The sequence below is a fragment of the Bos taurus genome, chromosome 14 (genome assembly GCF_002263795.3).
Source record: "Bos taurus isolate L1 Dominette 01449 registration number 42190680 breed Hereford chromosome 14, ARS-UCD2.0, whole genome shotgun sequence".
Taxonomy (NCBI): Eukaryota; Metazoa; Chordata; class Mammalia; order Artiodactyla; family Bovidae; genus Bos; species Bos taurus.
Window position 1 is genome coordinate 15,406,745 of NC_037341.1, and position 19,569 is coordinate 15,426,313.

At 45.0% G+C, this 19,569-nt stretch overlaps 1 protein-coding gene across 11 annotated transcripts in view; it reads left to right on the top strand.

Annotated features, from left to right (window-relative positions):
• MTSS1 (MTSS I-BAR domain containing 1) overlaps positions 1-19,569 on the top strand; it is a 161,569-nt gene that overhangs the window by 14,649 nt on the left and 127,351 nt on the right. For all 11 annotated transcript variants that reach the window (XM_059893260.1, XM_025001583.2, XM_005215374.5 and 8 more), the window contains exons 2-3: positions 9,453-9,514; positions 13,714-13,787. In XM_059893260.1, coding sequence (XP_059749243.1) covers positions 9,453-9,514; positions 13,714-13,787 — 136 coding nt within the window. The remainder of the gene's footprint in view (positions 1-9,452; positions 9,515-13,713; positions 13,788-19,569) is intronic.

Genomic DNA, 19,569 nt, shown 5'->3' on the forward strand with positions numbered 1-19,569 from the left:
TGCAAGATGCTAGTCACCCTTCAGCGCCCTCCTTTTCTTTGACTTACCCTTATTAGCATCCTTTGAGGAGGGGACTACCATGGTCATCGTTTACAGATGAAGATAAAGTGTCACCAGATGACTGAGTCATGTAGGTCTGGGGAGATCTGAAGCTGGGCAGCCTGACTCCACCCACTAGACCACACTGATCCTTTTAGACACTGGGTATGGCTGCTCATCAGGGCCTTCTATCCAGGCAAAGAGATGGACATTCAGTGGAAAGACTCTAAAAAAAGAGTAATGACTGTAGACGTAACAGGCACAGCCCTTTTTGGTGGTTCCTGCCCAGGTGTTATTCCTAGCAGCCTGGGTGGGGTTTGGGGCTTGTGGAGTTTGGTGGGAGGGAAAATCTGTTGAAGTGGGAGGTGCCAGCATCCATGAAGTGTACACAGAGCTGTAAGGTTCTTTTCATAGGCATTTTTATTGCTGGTGAGCTTGGGTAGGTGGGTGAGGGTGGGCGTGTAAGGAGGCAACCGCTGATTATCCGCAAGGCTGTCATCCACTTGACGGACAGGGGTAATTCGTGGATTAGGCAAGCTCCAATCAGAAAATAAAAGCCCAGGAATGGTTTTATGGTGGAGGGGTTTACGCAGCTCCTTTCATCAGAGGACCTTGGGAACCCTTCATCTTGCTGGATGGGGTGGGGAAAGGTGGCTTTGGGGACAAAGCTGTGACAGGTACCCACTTCTGGAAGTCTAAGATTCCTGCCTCATGCTTTAAGAAGCGTGGAGTCCAGTGGTGCTCCTGCTTTGGTCAGAAACTTCCTCTTGAAGCTTTGTTTTTGTTTCCCTGAAGGCTGAACTCACCTAGGGGTGTCCCTGGAAGAAGGGGAGGGATGCTGTGGACTGTACCCCTCACACTCACCCTGGGGAGGGACCTGGTGGCGGGGCTGGGGATGGAAACCTGGAGAGATGCTCGGACAGGCTCCCCCACCTCCTGGTAGAAGCCAATCAGTTCCAGTGTCCACAGGAAACCTGAAGATATGACAGAATCAGCCATAATCACACCGCTGATGGTGGTGACTCAACATTTCCAGTGTGTGTCTATCTGGTGTGTGATGTTTTCTGCACAAAGGGCTTTTCTTTTATGTTTTCTTTTTCACATGGTTCTGGATCCTGACCATTTCTAAGGTGACATTACAGCTCGCCCAGATCCTTTGCAGTTGTAATCGGGGGTTATTTGTTTGGGGAGCCCTTGCTCGCCATTCTACTTTATCTGGTTTTCTTATTGTTGTTCAGTCGGTAAGTTGTATCCTATTCTTTGTGACCTCATGGACTGCAGCATGCCTGGCTTCCCTGCCTTTGACAATCTCCCAGAGTTTGCTCAAACCCACGTCCATTGAGTCGGTGATGCCATCCAACCATCTCATCCTCTGTCGTCCCCTTCTCCTCCTGCCTTCAGTCTTTGCCAGCATCAGGTCTTTTCCAATGAGTCGGCTCTTTGCATCAGGTGGCCAAAGTATTAGAGCTTTAGCAGCAGTCCTTCCAATGAATATTCAGGGTTGATTTCCTTTAGGACTGACTGGTTTGATCTCCTTGCTGTCCAAGGGACTCTCAAGAGTCTTCTCTAGCACCACAGTTCAAAAGCATCAATTCTTTGGCTTCTACTGAACCCAGATATAAAGCAGGATCCAGCCTGCCTACTGGGCTTCCTGCAGCCTAGGGCCAGGTCTGTGTATCTTGCTGCTTGCTCTTTCCAGAGTCAGGGTAGTGCTTGGAGGGGCAGATCAGGGAGCACATTCTAGCTTAGCCTAGACTGCTAGGATGCAGCCTCTCTGGCCCTGGGTTTCTTCAGCTGTGGGGTAACAGCAGCACCTGCCTCATGGGGTTTTTGGAACACGTAGTAAGAGTGTGTATCAAGCTGTGCCCCTCCAAGTGTGGTTTATGGACCAGCAGCCTCAGCACCACTCAGATGAAAGATACAACATCCAGGCCCCACCTCAGACCAAGAGATTCAGAACTGCATTTTTGCAAGATCTCCAGATGTTAGTATTGTCAGTTAATGTTGGGGACGTGCTGATCTGTTAATGAGGCATCTAGCAACTGTTCAGAACATGGTGATATGTAATGGTGGTGACAGTGATGCTTATCAAGGTGAAGAGGGGTTTGGGAGATGACCTGTCCAGTCATATATCTAGAACTTGGGTTCTCATCAGCCATAGCCACTGGTCAGCCAGCTTTCTCTGGAACCTCACTTCCTGTAACCTGTCCCCGCTGGTCCCTATTCTTTTTCAGCTTAGGCAAATCCTCCTTCCTCCTGAGAGTCCTCTTCAGTCTCTGGCTCCTCTCAAATGGCCCTTCCTCCGACCCAGGCTCCGGGCTCCTCTGTGTTCCCCAAGCGGCAGGCCTGGTGTCTCATTCCCTCAGCTGTCCCTGAGGCTCCGCTGTCACGTGGGCAGGGCTGGGAGAGGCGGTGGCTGCATTATTTATGGGGCACTGTGAACTAGCCGGGCTGGTAAGTTACAGTTTTTTTCTTCTGCTTTGTGTGGGATGCCATCCCGGGCATCTGTTTAATACAAAGCAAAAGAGAACCCCAAGCCAGCAAGTGGCCTGCCCAGCGTTTGGCTGTGGGATAAGTGGAGGAGACGATAGGGACTCGGTATCCCCAGAGCTCAAGTCTGGGTCGGGAAGATCTCCTGGAGAAGGAAACGGCAGCCCACTCCAGTGTTCTTGTCTGGAGAATCGCGTGGACAGAGAGCTTGGCTACAGTCCACCAGGTCACAAAGAGTCGGACACAACTGAAGCAACTTAGCACACACCCAGGGCAGCCCGCTTGTCTGTCTGCTCAAGTGGCCACCAGCCTCTTGGGGAGTTGACCGAGATAGGTAGGCCTTTCTCTCAGAAGTAAGAAGATGACTTTATTCTCCTCTCCACCCTCCAAGGGACCAGGCTGCCTTCAGGTGTGTGATGGGGTCGCCAGGTTCTCGTCGCTGTACTGGTTTGGGATTCAAGTCACCCGCCATTTGAATCAAGCCCCGTTTGTAGTTCAATCCTGGATCTTGCCCTAGACAGCTGCCCACGCTCTCCCTGTCCGTTCTTCCATCTCCTGCTTCGCCCAGCATCAGTGTGGCACTCTGGTGTCCCTTGGAGGAGTCCACATGTGTCCTCCCTGTCTCCCTGTCTTTGTCCCTGTTATTGGAAATACTTTCCCTTCTTCCCTTTGTTTTTCTGTCCTCAAGCCCACAGTTCAGTGGGGGAAAACCTAGGCTCAGAGAGTGAACTGCATGATGTGAGGGATGCAGGGGGCGGGTCCCAGGATGCTCTGCAGGAGGTGACATTTGAACTGGGTGCTGATGGCTGAGTAGGAGTTTTCCAGATTATTGAATGCCCCCCGGAGGTTAGAAGAGAGAACAGTCGGTGTGGGTGGGGGTTCGGGATGGGGGGTCTGTGTGGTGGGCACCCTGCCTGTGGCTGCAGACTTAGAGCCTGTCTTCAGGCAGGCCCCGTCTCTCTCCCTGTAGGAACTGGGCAAGGTCAGGCAGCTTGCTAAAGAGAGTCCTCCTCATGCTTGCAAACACAGCAGTTTCCAGCAACAGGGGTCTCTCCTTTCTCCCAGAACCTGGTGTGATCTGAGTTCTATTCTCAACAAACTGCCAAGGCTTCAAAACCTCCCTGCCCTCCCCCCGTCCCCCGGCACCCCCAGAGAAATTCAAGAAGGAGATTCCAGAAGGCGAGTCTCGTTTCCCTTTGCCCGTGACTCTGGACTTGGCGGAACCCACGTGCTCGGCAGGAGTCTTGTTTTCCTTGACTTTGGTCTGTCTGGAAAGCTGTGAAACCTGTGTTCTCTGGTGAGCTCCACAGTGGGGTCTGTGTTGAGACTTCCTCGTAGTTTTGAGGATGCGTCCCTGGGGGTTCCTTAAACATGAATAGAGCCCGGCCAGACACAATGTCAAGAGACAGCTTTCTGGGATTTCTTGGTGGGTAGCGCGGATTAGAAAATTAAGGACCACACTGGACTTGCTTTCTAAAAGGCCTCTCAGTGCATATGGTGTCTTGATTGGCAAATTTCTTCTTAAATTTGAGTCTACTCCCCTTCACCCAGCCTTGTTGTCTAGAACAACCCAGGGCTTTTTTCTCTCAGTAACCTTTTCATTTTCCAAGTCCCTTCTTCATTCCTTCCAAGCTTTTGAATTTTTGTAGTAAAATGATTTTCAACTTTTTTTTTCCTTGAAAGAAACTTAAAAAAAAAAAAATCTGGAACAACCCAACATCACCTTGCCTTTTAAATTTTAATAACGTTTACACACTTACATTTCTCAACAAGGAGATTTTTGTCTTCTGTTCTTAGAAGTTTTTTTTTTTTTTTTTTAGAATCCATTAAATTATATATTGCCTAAAACAGGTGGGCCTGATACTCTTTGATAGACTGTCAAATATCTAGACTGTCAAATATCATTAAGTCAGGAGAGAGTGGCTGTTGGCAGCCTTCTTCTGGCAGAGTGGGTGTTCGTAGGCGGAGAGCTGGGTGCTGTACCCCCTAATTGCAGCGGGGACCCTCCTTCTGTTGCTAATTTGGTAAAGACTGAAATGAGGCTCCAGGTGGGGGCAGGTAGTCATTTTAAAGTGGCTCTAGCACTTGTTTTCAGGCACACGCGTCTGGGGTTTGAGTACTCATCCACCTTGTACTAGGAGCCGCAGAGACACTGGCAGACGCTGTGCGTCCTGCTGTCTCTCTCCATGTCTGCTTTAACTGTGGGGAACTCAGGATGCACAGTTGGCTCTGTTCTTAGCATTGAGAATGAGGGATTCCAGCCTGGGTGGACCGTCTGACCTCAGGAGTGTTTTTTGGCCGCACTGCATAGTTTGTGGGATCTTAGTTCCCAGACCAGGAATTGAACCCCCACCCCACCTTGCAGTGGAGGCACAGAGTCTTCACCACTGGACCCCCAGGGAAGTCCCAACCTGGAGAGTTGTAAACATCTCTCCCAGCATCCCGAAGGAGATTCTTGGGAGCCTGCAGACGCTCGGATCAAACCTGTCAAAGGTTATTGAGCCCTTACAGAGTGCCTGGCACTGCTCTGGGTACTTGGGATGACTGACCTCATCTCCTCCTTGAACCAATCCGGGGCAGTGGTGACTGACGCTTGCTGGAGTCAGACCACCTGCCTGCTGTCACGTGGCAGAGGGGGAGAGCTAAGATTCTGGCCAGCAGGTTGGCCCTGGTGTTTGTGTTCCTTATTTCTTTCCTACATTCTTTCAGTGTTCTGTGATGTCAGTGTTCAATAGTGGTGATGGAATTATACCTTTTTATTGCTGACCATTATAAAGAGCTGGCCTGAGAGATCAAGTGACGTCCCCCGCCCCCGACATAGTTCACTGGCAGGGCCATGGCTAGAACTCAGGATTTGGTGCTCCCGCCATTCTGGTGTATTCTCGCTGAATGTGTCTCACCTTTTTCTTAAATACTGTGGATCATCTTGGTGACCTTCTGCAGGGGTTCTGTGGATAGGAGTGGTTGGTGCTGGAGAGAGGGGGCCTGGTTCTCATGTCCTGTGTGCAGATGGGAGATGCTAGTTCCTTTGACTGGAAGTTGATGCTCAGTGTCTGTGAACATCCTCAGGCTTTTCGTAAAGCTTCTCATGATGTCTTGTCGACCAGAAAGAGAAGGACTGGCTAGATGAGGCTGTAATTGGTTGGTAACGCTCTCATGTTCTGAGGGATGCTGAAGTCCATCTGAACAGAGATCTCTAGTGCCCAGCCAGAGGACTCTGATCTTGGTCCATACCCCTATTACCTGGATGTAGATATTTTAATAGAAGGCATGTTCATATTTGGTTTTGATAACAAAATGGTAAATGCTATAGGTGGGATTCCCGATAATGTCTTAATGGACCTGGAAAGGTAGCCTGAGCCCTTAGAGGTTTCATTCAAAAACAAAGTTGCGCTCTTGGGTTAAAGAGACTCGCTGGGGCACAGAGATGGGATGGAGGCTAAGTGGTTTAGCAGATGATGACCAGACCTGTGCATGAGTGTTGGTGTCAGTAGCTCAGATGTAGCTGTCAAAGGACTTCTGCCAGGAGCCAGTCAGGCAGACTCCCTGGCCTGGTGCAGCTCAGTGTCCCATGGGAGCACATTGCCGCTTGGAGGAATAAATCCAGAGTGTGCAATTGGGCCGAGCAGGTCCCCAGTGCACAGACGCAGAATTGATGGATGTGATCTAGCAGCCTGGGTGAAACAGATTTTAGGGGCTGTATGGATTGTAAATTCAAGGTGCTGTTACTGCCAGAACCGCTAATTTGATCTTAAATTTTTTTAAGTGTAGTGGTGACTACACTGTTTTCATAAAAATGATGTATGACCCTTATTTTAAAAAAAACCAACAACAACAGGAAGCTATAGCCATGGAGGAAAGTACAAACAGGAACACAACACATTGGGCCAAATCTCAGCTCCCAGGAATATTCCATTTTAATGTTGGGTAGATGGTTTTCCTGACATCTTGCACATTTTCAGGCAGACTTGATAGCTCAAGAAATATATTGTTGTTCAGCCACTCATGTCCAATTCTTTGTGACACCATGGACTGCAGCACGCCAGGCTTCCCTGTCCATCAACAACTCCCGGAGCTTGCTCAAACTCATGTCCATCGAGTCGGTGATGCCATCCGACCATCTCATCCTCTGTCACCCCCTTCTCCTCCTGCCTTCTATCTTTCCTAGCATCATGGTCTTTTCCAGTGAGTCGGCTTTTTGCATCAGGTGGCCAAAGTATTGGAGCTTCAGCATCTGGCCTTCCAATGAATATTCATGGTTGATTTCCTTTAGAATTGACTGGTTTGATCCTCTTGCTGTCCAGAAGACTCAAAATATATAAATGAACACACTTTTAGAACAGATGTTCTGTGCAAGATATTTTCAAAATAATAATTATTTAAAAAACTGACATTGAAATGAAGTAATACTGAAGAAATTGCTGAGCTTCAGATAACTGTTTCTTCACCAGAAGAAACTCATTTCCCACACATTCCTCTGAAGCAGTGGTTCTTTACCAAGGGTGATTTTGCCCTGTAGGAACAATGTCTGGGCATTTTGTCACATCCAGTGACATCCATGAGTGTTACTGACATCTAGTGAATGGAGGTTGGAGCAGCTGCTGAACACCCTGTAATGCACAAGACAGGCCCCCACCTCCATCTTGACAAAAAAAAATTATCTAGCTCAAAATGTCAGTGGTGGCAAGGTTCAGAAAGTATGCTCTTAAAGAGTAAGGGGATGTATGGAGAGAGTTACATGGAAACATACATTACCTGTAAATAGATAGCCAGTCGGAATTTGCTGTATGACTCAGGGAACTCAGACTGGGGCTCTGTGACAACCTAGAGGGGTGGGATGGAGTGGGAGGTGGAAGGGACGTTCGAGAAGGAGGAGACATATGTATACGTGTGGCTGATTCTTGTTGATGTTTGGCAGAAAGCAGCAAAATTCTGTAAAACAATTATCCTTCAATTAAAAGATAAATTAAAATTTTTTTAAAAGACACAACATTATAAATCAACTATATTTCAATAAAATAAATAATAACTGAAATAAAGAGTAAGGGGGGAAGAGATTATTAAAATTATTAGGGGAAAAATTAGAAAGCTGAAATCATTATGTTTTAACTCAGTTTCAGTTTTAGTCTATTTTGATGGGACTTACTTTTTCCTTTTTTTCCTGGGCATAGCTTTAATTGGAAGATTTTAGTGTATTTACAGAAGTCCACAGCTCCCACAGAAGGCCCCACTGTTCTGTGCTTCCTGCTGCCTGGGGATTGATGGGGCTTCTATAATAAAAAATGAGATGATTCACTGTATTACAGTTTCTCCATCCTCTCTCCTTAATGACAAAATCAAGAGGTGTCATATGTTATTTTTACCTTGTGAAGGTTCATAACATTTATATTTTATCCTACAACCATAATCTGCCAGGTGTTTAGAGTTAGTTCTATGTCTAAATGATTCGGTGCCAAACACCGCTTCTCTAACCACGGCTTCCTCTTCTCTGGGTTTATTTTGCATTGACTCTTAGTTGGTTACCTGATCTTGTTGTTCAGTTGTTAAGTCGTGTCTGACTCTTTGTGGCCCCATACACTGCAGCATGCCAGGCTTCCCTGTCCTTCACTGTCTCCTGGAGTTTGTTCAAATTCGTGTCCATTGAGTTCTATGTTTAAATGATCTGATGCCAGACACTGATTTTCTAACCGTGGTTTCCTCTTGTCTGGGTTTATTTTGCACGGACTCTTAGTTGGTTACCTGATCTTAGTATACATTTCTTTTTTTTTTCTTAGTATACGTTTAATGTGCTGTGTCAGACCCCACTCTGGTTTGCCCCAGCCAGAACTGCACCTGCGGTTTAGGGTTTGTCTCAAGCACCTTAGAGGGCTTCCCTGGGGGCTCAGATGGTAAAGAATCCATCTGCATTGCGGGAGACCTGGGTTCGATCCCTGGGTTGGGAAGACTCCCTGGAGAAGGGAATGGCAACCCACTCCAGTATTCTTGCCGGGAGAATCCCATGGACAGAGGAACCTGGTGGGCTTCAGTCCATAGGGTCGCAAGGAGTTGGACACGACTGAGCAGCTAAGCACACACACATACCATACTTAGAAGAGTAGAGACGCGTAATGGAATATCCCCAAGACACTGTGGGGATATGAGACAGGGTCCCGTGTAGAAATGGAGTTGCAGTTGGGAGCTGAAAGAAGGAATGCTGTGAATGAATGTGCTGGTTGTCCTTCGTTCTTGGAAAAGATGGATATGGAAGCAGGATCAATTTAACTCTGTGGATTCCTAGGTTAGGAGTAAGACTGCGTGGATAGAAAGGAAAGCTTGGCTGATGTAGGTAGGTTGCCATGGAGGGTGACAAGTGTCCTGTTAGCTGCAATACGCTGGGGAACCACCTATAACCGTGTAGTATGTAGATGCTGGCCTCAAGCCATCAGCTGAGCAGCTATATTTAGGTAACCTCCCAACCTTGAGATTCTGCTAGACTAATGCTGTGCTGTTTGCTTAGTTGCTCAGTCATGTCCAACTCTTTGCGACCCCATGGACTGTAACCCACCAGGCTTCTCTGTCCATGGGGCTTCTCCAGGCAAGAATACTGGAGTGGGTTGCCATGCCCTCCTCCAGGGGATCTTCCCAACCCAGGGATCGAACCCAGGTCTCCCACATTGTAGGAGGATTCCTTACCATCTAATGCTTGCCAGTAGCCTCCTGTCCTGGAGAGGAGCTGCAAACACTCTGGTTCCCTCCTCCCTGCCTTCTGGGATAAGGAGGGGAACAGCCAGAGGCATCATCAGGTGGTTCAGGGTAGAGGCCTACATGATCCACATATCTAGAATTCGGACCCACCTATCATTGGAGTTGGGTGTGCTACCAATGTCTTCATCAGATATCTGTCACAGCTGGACTTACTGATCAATGGCTTTGTTTTGTTGTAGGGGAGTTACCCGGTTTGGGAAGATTTCATTAACAAAGCCGGAAAGCTGCAGTCCCAGCTTCGGTAAGTAGAAGCATGTCATCTCCAAGAAAACGGCAGCGGCCTTAGACAAAGGATGCAAGAACAGGGACCCAAGAGTTGAACTAGGGTTACTTTTGGAAGTCTTACAGGTAGAGAAGCATGCCACTTACTAGCCATGTGTCCTGACCACTGATTCCTGTATGTAAAATCAACTCATATCTGCTTTGCCTCCTTCCACTGGAATTTTGAGGGTCAAATGAAGTCAGTTATATGTAAGGTAGCCATGGATGATATATAAAGAGTGTTCCCTACATGCCAGGTATATGGTAACAGTTAAATCTCAGGACCCCAAAAGGTAAGTATAGTTGTTATCCCATTTTGCTGATGAGAAAACTGAGGCACAGATAAGGAGAATAACTTACCCAAATTCACGCAGCTAGTAAATGAGAGAGCAGGGAATTGAACTGAGGCAGTCTGGCTCCACAGTTCTTTCTGCTTCCTGCCTATCCTTACAGAGTTTAAAGCTTAGTTTGTATAATTCCGTTTCCATGAATTGTCTATGTAATGCAAATCTGTAGAGACAGATGGAGACTAGTGGTTTCCTGGGGCTAGGAGTGGGAAAGGAGGTTGACTGCAAATGGCCATGAGGGACCTTGTTGGGGTGATGGAAATATTCTAAAACTGGATTGCGGTGGTATTTGCATAACTCTGAATTTACTGAAAAATTGTTAACTTACACACCTAAAATGTGTGAACTTTATGGTATACAAATTATGTCTCAATAAAGCTGTTTTAAAACAATGAGATCTAATGCTGATCTGCTCTAAGGGGCTATTATTATTGCCTCATCATGTGCTTGTTAATACATCATTTGACATACAGTAGAAAATATGGCAACATCTTCTTGTTAAAGCCATATGCTTTTAAAATCAGTGGGGAGAGGGTTGTGATTGCACTTAGTGGGTGCTTCAAGAGAGCTGGGACATTTGAAAAAGAGGTTGTTTTCATGACTCTGGTCGTGGCTGTGGGGGTGACATGGATTGGTTAAGGTGTACGGGGATGGTTTTCCAGAGAACGAAGCAGGTAGGTGTTTTCTAGGATAAGAAACCATATGGATGACAGACAGAGGTGGGAGGAGTAACATGATGTTCTTAGGACTTTGCCTGTTGACCCCAGGGGTTCCTGCCCAGAACTTTGGCCACAGGACTGGGCATTCCCTGGCTCCCCTGTAGATTAGGAGAGAACTTGAGAGATGTGGAAATTTCCCAGTCCATTATTCAGCTTCGTGGGGCCTGGGATTTCCAGAGTCATGAGTGGGCATTCAGGTGGACCATGGGCTTCAGAATATGGCCCTTTTGCTGCTTGTTGAGTCCTTTTGCCGCTTGTTGAGTCCTTTTGCCATTTCTTTGCTTGAGAACCTATGATTACTTTGTCCTGGATCAGATCCAACCTACTCTTCTCAGAATGTAAGGCCCTCTCCCCCAACTCTGCCCCCATCATGGTTCATTTCAAATAGGTTAGTCTCCATCCTGTAGGAGGTCGCCTCCTGTTGTAAAACATGTAAGTACAACCCCTCCCTGCTACGCTTCTTCTTATCTGGCCTCATTTAATTGTCTGGCAGGTTTGGGAAAAGATGCTCTTCTCCTTTTACCAATGAAGCAGCAAAAACTTAAAATAATTAACTGATGGGCTGTCTTAAACATACAGAATAAGACTTAAAGCAATCTTATCCCTACTGGTACAAAGTACATTATAATATATTGGGGTTGGTCAAAAAGTTCATTCAGGATTTTCTGTTACAGCTTATGGAAAAACCCAAATGAACATTTTGGCCAGCCCTATATAGATATAATATGCATATTATATATATAAAGTGTTAGTTGCTCAGTCATGTCCCGCTCTTTGTGACCCCATGGACTGTAGTCTGCCAGGCTCCTCTGTCTATGGGGTTTTTCCAGGCAAGAAAACTGGAGTGGGTTACCATTCCCTTCTCCAGGGGATCTTCCTGACCCAGGGATCGAACCCAGGTCTCCCGCATTGCAGGCAGATTCTTTACCTTCTGAGCCACCAGGGAAACCATACACATACACGTGTGTGTGTGTGCGTGTGTGTGTACATATATGTTAAACAATAGGCTCCATGAGGCAGAGACCATTACTTTATTTTGTCAAGCTACTAGTACCTGGTTGAGAGCACCGTGGGAAGCTCAAGCCTGTGGTTTAATTTTCTGTGTTAAGAGAGTGGGTAAGGATAAGACCAGAGAAGAGGCAGACTCTTGGAGCGTGTAAACTGAATCACTCCTTTCTCCTGCTAATGGATGCATGTTTGCTCTGCGCCATCAGAGAGGGCTAAGATGTCCTGTGACAAAAGCAGTCCGTGAAATATGGCTCATCGGAAGGCGGTGTTTAAAAGCTCTTAATTCCTCACACTTGACCACAGTCTTTGTTTTTACGGGAGCCCTGGTGACCATGTAATACTTGAGGCACCTCTATAGCTGGCTCATTTGGAAGATCAGCCTTGACTTGAGTGAGAGTAAATACAGCTGTTGGGTCAGATATTAATTATAAATTTGAATGAGTTGTTTATAAATCTCAGAGCGTAAAGCTAACTTTTCCATGGTTTGCAGTTGGTGCCAGCTCTTCAAGAAATATGCTTTGAAGTGGGTTTTTGTTTTTGTTTAGTGTGTATGTCGGTGTGTGTGTTTTGACCAGAATGTTTTCCTGCTCTACTGGGAAATATCAGGCCTCATTTTGAAGCTTGGCTCTAAGGGACTGTTGCCCCGGTTTTCCCGGGGACTACTTCTAGCACCTTCCAAGAGCCTTTTGTTTCGCAGCTGCCTTGCTTAGGCTCAAAGGTCATTTATTTCTTTTTTTTTTTCCTCCTCCATTTTGAACTTTGTATTTAAATCCTTCTTCTCATCTTCTTCCCTTTTTAGTCCTTTTTCTTTTTCTCATCTTCTTCCTTCCCAACTTTGAATTATTAGGGATGCTCTATAAGGACTGTATTCATATGGGAACTACTTGGACGTTAACATCAGGCTGTAAACTCTGTTGTACGTGTTCTTGTGAGTGAGCCTGGGGCTGGCTTGCTTGTCCTGGTTGTTCACAGCCCTGGGATGCAGTGGTGATTACTTTGTTGGATGACATCTTGGACCATGATTCTAGGAACCAGTAGATCACAAAGTGCTCAAGGCATCTCCCAGTGCTCAAGAGAATGGGAAGAATTCAAGAGAACTCTAGGAAAGTAAATGAGATAGTAACCCCTCCTTGGTCTCAGCTTTTAGGAATTCAGGAGATGCTGTTGAGATAGCATTCTAATGTTGAAAAAATAGTATGTTGGTTTCACTATAGTCATGATTTACGGGGGAAAGTCACATAGCTGGGATGAACATGGGATTGTAAGTCATGCTGGGCTACTAGTCTCAGCTGTGGTAGGAACTGGTGATCTCAGTTTTCCCATCTCTAAGATGAATTGTTTAACGTAGATCTCTTCAGGATCCCTTCTACCAATTCATGTAGCTATATTGTTTTCCTGCTCTAAAGTATCTTTCAGCCATACCACTTATATATATATTTTTTAAATGCTTTTCCTTTTAGGTAGAAACACCTGTCTTTTCCTTCTTTGTGAAGTTTTACTTGTTAATAATTTTATACCATCAGGTGAAATGGAGTAGGAAGAATAGTTAGCATTTGTTGATTAGTACTGCATGAGCCATACCTTATTGGGGTACAGTGCAGTAGGAGAAAGTCTTTAAAAAGTAGGTCCACACACAGTGGGGGATGGAGAGGGTGGGATGAATTGAGAGAGTAGCTTTGAAACATATACATTACCGTATGCAAAACAGGTAGCTAATGGGAAGTTGCTATATAACACAGGGAACCCAACCTGGTGCCCTGTGACAGCCTAGAGGGGTGGGATGGGGTAGGGGGCGGGAGGGAAGTTCAAGAGGGAGGGGAAACACACACACATACATATAAAGATACACACACACACACACACACACACACATACCTATGACCGATTCATGTTGTTGTATGGCAGAGACCAGCACAACATTGTAAAGAAATTATACTCCAATTAAAAAAAAAAAGTCCACTAAGCCAATGGTTGTCTGTATCCTGTCAGGGTTTCCCTCTTAGAGGGTGACTTTCTGTCCCTGGCAGGGATTCCGGCCCTTTTGCTGTCACGCATGTGCTGGTGTGAGACAGTCCTCATGCTTTTGTTATCTGTTTGCATTTTAGGACAACAGTCGTAGCAGCAGCTGCCTTCTTGGACGCCTTCCAGAAAGTGGCTGACATGGCCACCAACACACGTGGTAAGCAGATGGAGGGATGGCTTTCCGCATGTGGGCTCTTACCCTTGGCGGCTTCACACGAAGATAGAGCTCAAGTTATCAGAGCTTGGCTGACTCATATTTAAAAATATATATATTTTTAACTCTGGGGGATTCTGCATAGTAGATGCTGCAAATCGTTCTCCAGATAATAAAGCGCATGAGAAGAAGGAAAAATAAACCAAAGGAACCAGTGTTTGTGCCTGAGATGGCTTGATGTGCTTGTCATCACTTTTAACGACGTGCTGGTTGCAGAGTCCTGAGCTGTGTGTTGGTTGCAATTTGCTTTTCCCTCCTCATACGTGTCGTCTTAAGATTTTCCTCATTCCCTTGTGGAATGAGAAGCAGTGAGGATGATGGGTTAGACCAATTTTTCCTGGGTTCCCATAAAATGAGGAAACCATTATAAGTAGCTTCCTACCGTGTTGTATGTGTGTCCCACGTTTGACTGCAAAGCCCTCAAGGTATAGACTGACTGGTGCGTGTCTGAACTTTCCCCAAACATAGCACTTCACACACAGTAGATGTTTAAAGTGTGTTTATTAAATCAGTGAACAGAGGGAATTCTTTTGAAAATTTGTATTGGTTTCAGTGACTACTGAATCATGGAAAAGAATATTTATAACCTGTGAAAGGTCTGTAGAGAAGCAAGTAAATCTTTCTCTACCCAGCACCATCGTTAGAAGTATGACATTACCCATAACCTAGAGACCCCCGTTCAAAGAGGGGTGCTTCCCATTTCATTCCGAGACAGAGAATCTCTTCTGCTGCTTTTTTTTTTTTTTTTTTTTTTTGCCTTCTTTCTGGGTCTCCTTGTACACTAACAGCTACAGGTCTGTTCTTGTTATCATCGTGGTAACATTGGAAAATATGGGTGTCGGGGGCCAGTGTTGGGTGGATTTGCTCCCAACAGTTAACCTATGAAGCCCACAATGGGTATGTACCTCTAGCGGACTTCAGTACCTCCTTATTTATCATAGGTGCTTAATTAAATATTGAAATAAATTTGCAATGAGGACTCTTCTCATTCAAGATGCTTGAAAACTACTGATATTTCAGGCACTATCTTGGGACCACAACAATCAGCATGTTCTGCATCCTGGAGGGGCTTGGAATGCTACCTGCAAATCAAGAATCACAGTGTAGAAATAACATGTTTGGTGTGGTAATAGTGGTAGGACAGAGTGCTCAGGGAATATGGAAAAGTGAGCAATTAGCTCAGCTCAGGGAGTCGAAGTTCTCCCAGGAGAGGTAATGTTTCTCCTCATTTCCAAGATGCCAGTGGAGTTTTCAAAGGTTCCCTGGGAGAATGTGTTGGAGACCCAGAGGGTTGGTTTGTCAGCTTGACCAGGGTCTTAACCAGTATCTTTTTAAGAACCTTAAAAAAACTTTCTACATACCAATGTGTGTTTGTTATGAAATCTTTAGAATATACAAGTATAAAGAGGAATGTGATATTCAGGCCAGTGTTCACTGCTGTTAGTGCTATTGGGTCTGTTTTATCATATTTTCTTTGCAGCAGCATTTGGGACTGGACTCACCAGTCATGAGGATGTCTTTCTACAATGACCATCACAGTGTGTCTTTCTTAAAGAGTTGCTCTATTATTTTATAAGAACCTAAGTATCTGGTGCTGCATTTTTGAGGCTCTGTGATTCATAAGTTTAAGTTTTAGTGTTTAATTACTCAGTGGAACCTAGAGGATGGAATAAAAGGTATTCTCTGATTGTCCATAATTTCCTGCAACAGGAACCTGGGTTTTTGCAGAAGTTGCTGCTGAGAAGGGTTCTTGGTGGGAAACTGAAGGGCCTGCAAATTCTCATGGTTGAAGGGAGGAAAAACCATTGTTTGTGGGAAAAGAAACCGGACTAACCTCTCTGTGGTGCTGGTGGAGGTAAAGGAGTTTGGAAGCGATGTCTTTGACAGAGGACGAATAATGTTGCAGTGAACAAGATCCCTACTTGGATCTATTTTTAAACCATCTGATTTCAGGTCATTTTTTAGCGATACCACAGTACTTGACATCTCGAGATGTCTAGAATCTATATGCATTTGAAAGAAATAACTTTCTATTAAATGTAGGAGTGTGAGAACTCACATGACCAAAAAAATGTATGGTTGACACAAAGAAAGGTGTATTTTATGGCAATAAGAGAGAAACTTGAAGGCACATCTGATGTTCAATTAAATGTCAAATTAGTTTTATTAAGTTAATTTTTTACTTAACAATTGCTTAACAAGTGCAAAATGCAGAACATGCGCCTTAGTTTAAAAAGTTATGTAACAAAGTATATAAAGTCTACCCTCCGAGTACCCTCTGCAGAGATGGGGTTTAGTGTCATTTATAGACTTTTTTTGCATTCTTAAACATATATAGCAGGAAAAATTAATCATAGAACAACATGTAAATTGATATATAGAATAAAATATATTTTAAGATCTTTTTCAAAAGGTGGCCCATGAGAAACATTGTTCCCATGCTTTTAGTTCCCAGTATATTATAATTATCTTTCTATGTCAGTGCCTAGAGAATCTACCTCATTCTTTCTAGCCACCAAATGGAATTTCTTGTGTGGGTATAGCACAGTTTAATCATTCTTTTTTTCGGGGATATTTAGATTATCTCCACTTATTCACTGTTACACACTACACTGCAGTTAATACCCATGTGTACATGCTTCTGGAGATCTATGGGTAATCTCTTTTTAACGGTTGTATGCATCTCCAGGGAAATGAAGAATCTGTTAAAAAATGCGTCAAGCTGTTTTGGTCAGCAGCGAATATATTTTGGCTCACAGTCATTACAGGCTGCAGCTCTAATACAGTTTGCAGTTTGATATCTACACACTCTGGAAAGTCCAGTCTCTTGCTTAGTTCGTTTATTTTTGGATGCGCTGAGTCTTTGTTGCTGCATGCGGGCTATCTCTAGTTGTGGTGCTCAGGATTCTCATTCCAGTGGCTTCTCTTGTTACAGAACGTGGGCTCTAGGGGGCACAGACTCAGTAGGGGTTTCATTGCCCTGTGGTATGTGGGATCGTCCCAGACCAGGGATCGAACCCATGTCCCCTACATTGGCAGGCAGATTCTTAACCACTCGACCGCCAGAGAAGCCTGCTTAGTGCCTATTGATGTAATGTTTTTCGAGCCCTTGTTTTAAGTAAGAGAAGGGAGTAACAGTTATTCTTATGTGTGTCTCTTTTGGACAGGCATCCAGAATCTCAAACTAGCGGGTCTCTGGTTTCCAAAATATTAGCATTCCATATTGTTTCCCAGAGGAAATGGCTCTGAAAGGTTTTTTGTCCTTTTTAGCAAATATTTTGTAGTGGCTGTGAAAATAACTTATTTAGAAAAATCTTTTAAACGCTAGTCATTATGACAGCAAAGTCAATCTAGTCCTGTAACTATTGTTAAGTAGTTATGAATGTGGAAATAAATTCGAGCTGTTTTGTTTATTTTTTTTTAAGAGTATAAGCTGCTACTGTAATGTGTATGTTTAGGTTAATAATTAAACTATAATGGAATTTAAGAGTTAACACCATAATACATACAGTTCAGTATTTTGTTGATCTTTGCATTCTGGAATGAATATACAGCTTGTGCTCAGTATGAAAGTACACCTGTTTGCGTGTTACTGGCCACAAAGAATTAGTGTCTTGGCATTTGGTGTACAAAGAATGCCTGACTTTGTGAAGCAGGGTCTCCATTTTCCTCGTGGCCGTGATGGACGAGCACATGGGCTGTCATGGGAGTGGTTTGAACTGACTGGGGCACGGTTGTCTGAGTTACTTAAGAGAAAGCACAAAGGTGCGGGGAGGCTTCGCAGTCCTTGGTGGTCAGTCTGGGGAGCAGTGTTCCTCCACCCGTAAGCGTGCAGCCCGGTGTCCGCCAGGCCTTACCCCGCTTTCACTGCAAGGCAGGGGCACGTTGCGATGAGATGCTCCGTCTTAGTCAGCACTGGCCTTCGTGGCCGCTGCATCATTTGCTGGTGTCAGCAAGGGCCTTTGGAGAGCATACTGCTGTGTGACTCTCATTTCTGGCTGCCTCTGTCTGCTTCTGTAATCGCTTTATAGCTTTGAACAGCCATCTCTGGGATGTTGAGATGACGATGCACCAGACCCAGAGTGAGGAGTTTAAGATTCTAAGAAGGAAGGAAATGGATCCCGGCCGACTAGGTGGTCTCCAATCACCTTTGTAGAATACGTAACACAGGCCAGGCTCTGTCCCACGTGCTTTACATGCAGTGAGTCTTTTTATTCTCAGAACAGCTCTCTAGATCAGTGCTTATGATCTTCATTCTAGATGGTGAAGTCTGGGTGAAGAGAGCTTATCTAAACCAACCAAGGTCATATAGCTTGGAAGTGGGGAGACTGGAGCCTGGCCCAGAGTCCGGATTTTGACAACTAAATTATGATGCTTTATGTAAGAAGCTGCTGGGTTTAGTATAAACTTAAGTTTGCTTTTTTTTTTTTTTTGGCTGCATGGCTTGTGGGAATCTTAGTTTCCTGACCAGGGCTCGAACCCACATCCTTGGCAGTGAAAGTGTGGAGTCCTAACCTGTGGATCATCAACAAAGTCCCTTAAGTTTGCTTTTAAATTTATTAATCCTGATTGCATTGAAAAGAAACCAATCTACGTAGCACCTTGAATTGACGACTAGGTCAGAGGTTGGATGCTGTGTTTGTCTTCTGCTTGGCCAGCTCTGTAACCCTGAGTAATTTTGTTTCACTTCTTCAGGCTTTGATTTCCCCATTTGTAAAAGGGGTTTTCCCAGGATCTAGTAGAGCCTTAGATAGTTGCAAGTAATCTTTTTTTGGCTCTAATACTCTATAATTTAAAATCTCTCTTTGGCCCTATTAAATCTTAAAATACAAATTAAGTTGGACAGTCTAAATTTTCTTTTTCTGTATTATCTTTACAGTTTCTGATTTTTGCTTGGGAGACAAAGGAAGCAGGGGCAAGCAGAGGATAAAGAGTGAGCAGGTTAGGTGAGAAATATGTTTAGAAGAGACCCTCAGGGTGTGCGTGAGGAGGGCAGATGGAAGCTGGAGCTTTCAGGACACCCAGTGAGGTCCAGACAGTCGAGGTGGACTTTAATCAGTGAGCCCGGATTGCTGACGTTCTGTGAACTGATGAAGACAGTCTCCAGGACTCAAACTGAATAGAGCAGTGTTGTTCATAAAAATACGTGATGTTTTTTAGTATGTGCTTAGTCACTCAGTCGTCTCTCACTCTTTGTGACCCATGGGCTGTAGCCCGCCAGGCTCCTCTGTCCGTGGGATTTCCCAGGCAAGAATACTAGAGTGGGTTGCCATTCCCTTCTCCACGAGATCTTCCCAACCCAGGGATCAAACCGGTGCCTCCTGCCTTGCAGGCGGATTATTTACCATCTGAGTCACCAGGGAAGCCCTTACTTTAGAGTTTGATAAATGATATGCTTTCCTTACGTCACTGATGGATCTTAATTACCTGGGAAGCTTGTTTTAAACTACAGATTTTGAAGGATACGTGTACATGTCTGGCTCAGTTGTTTGGCTGTCCACCTGAAACTATCACAAAGTTGTTAATCAGCTGTACTCCAATGTAAAATAAAAAGTTTAAAAAAAAGTACAGATTTCAGAGTCCTGCCTTATACCTGTGGTTCTTGATGAATTGAGTGGAGCTTAGATTTTTTAAAGGCTTCCCAGAAGAATAAGGCCTCTCGCCATCTTGCTGTCACCCACCTGCCCAGTGACATCTCTGCCCACGGCCGGCAGTTCCACCCACA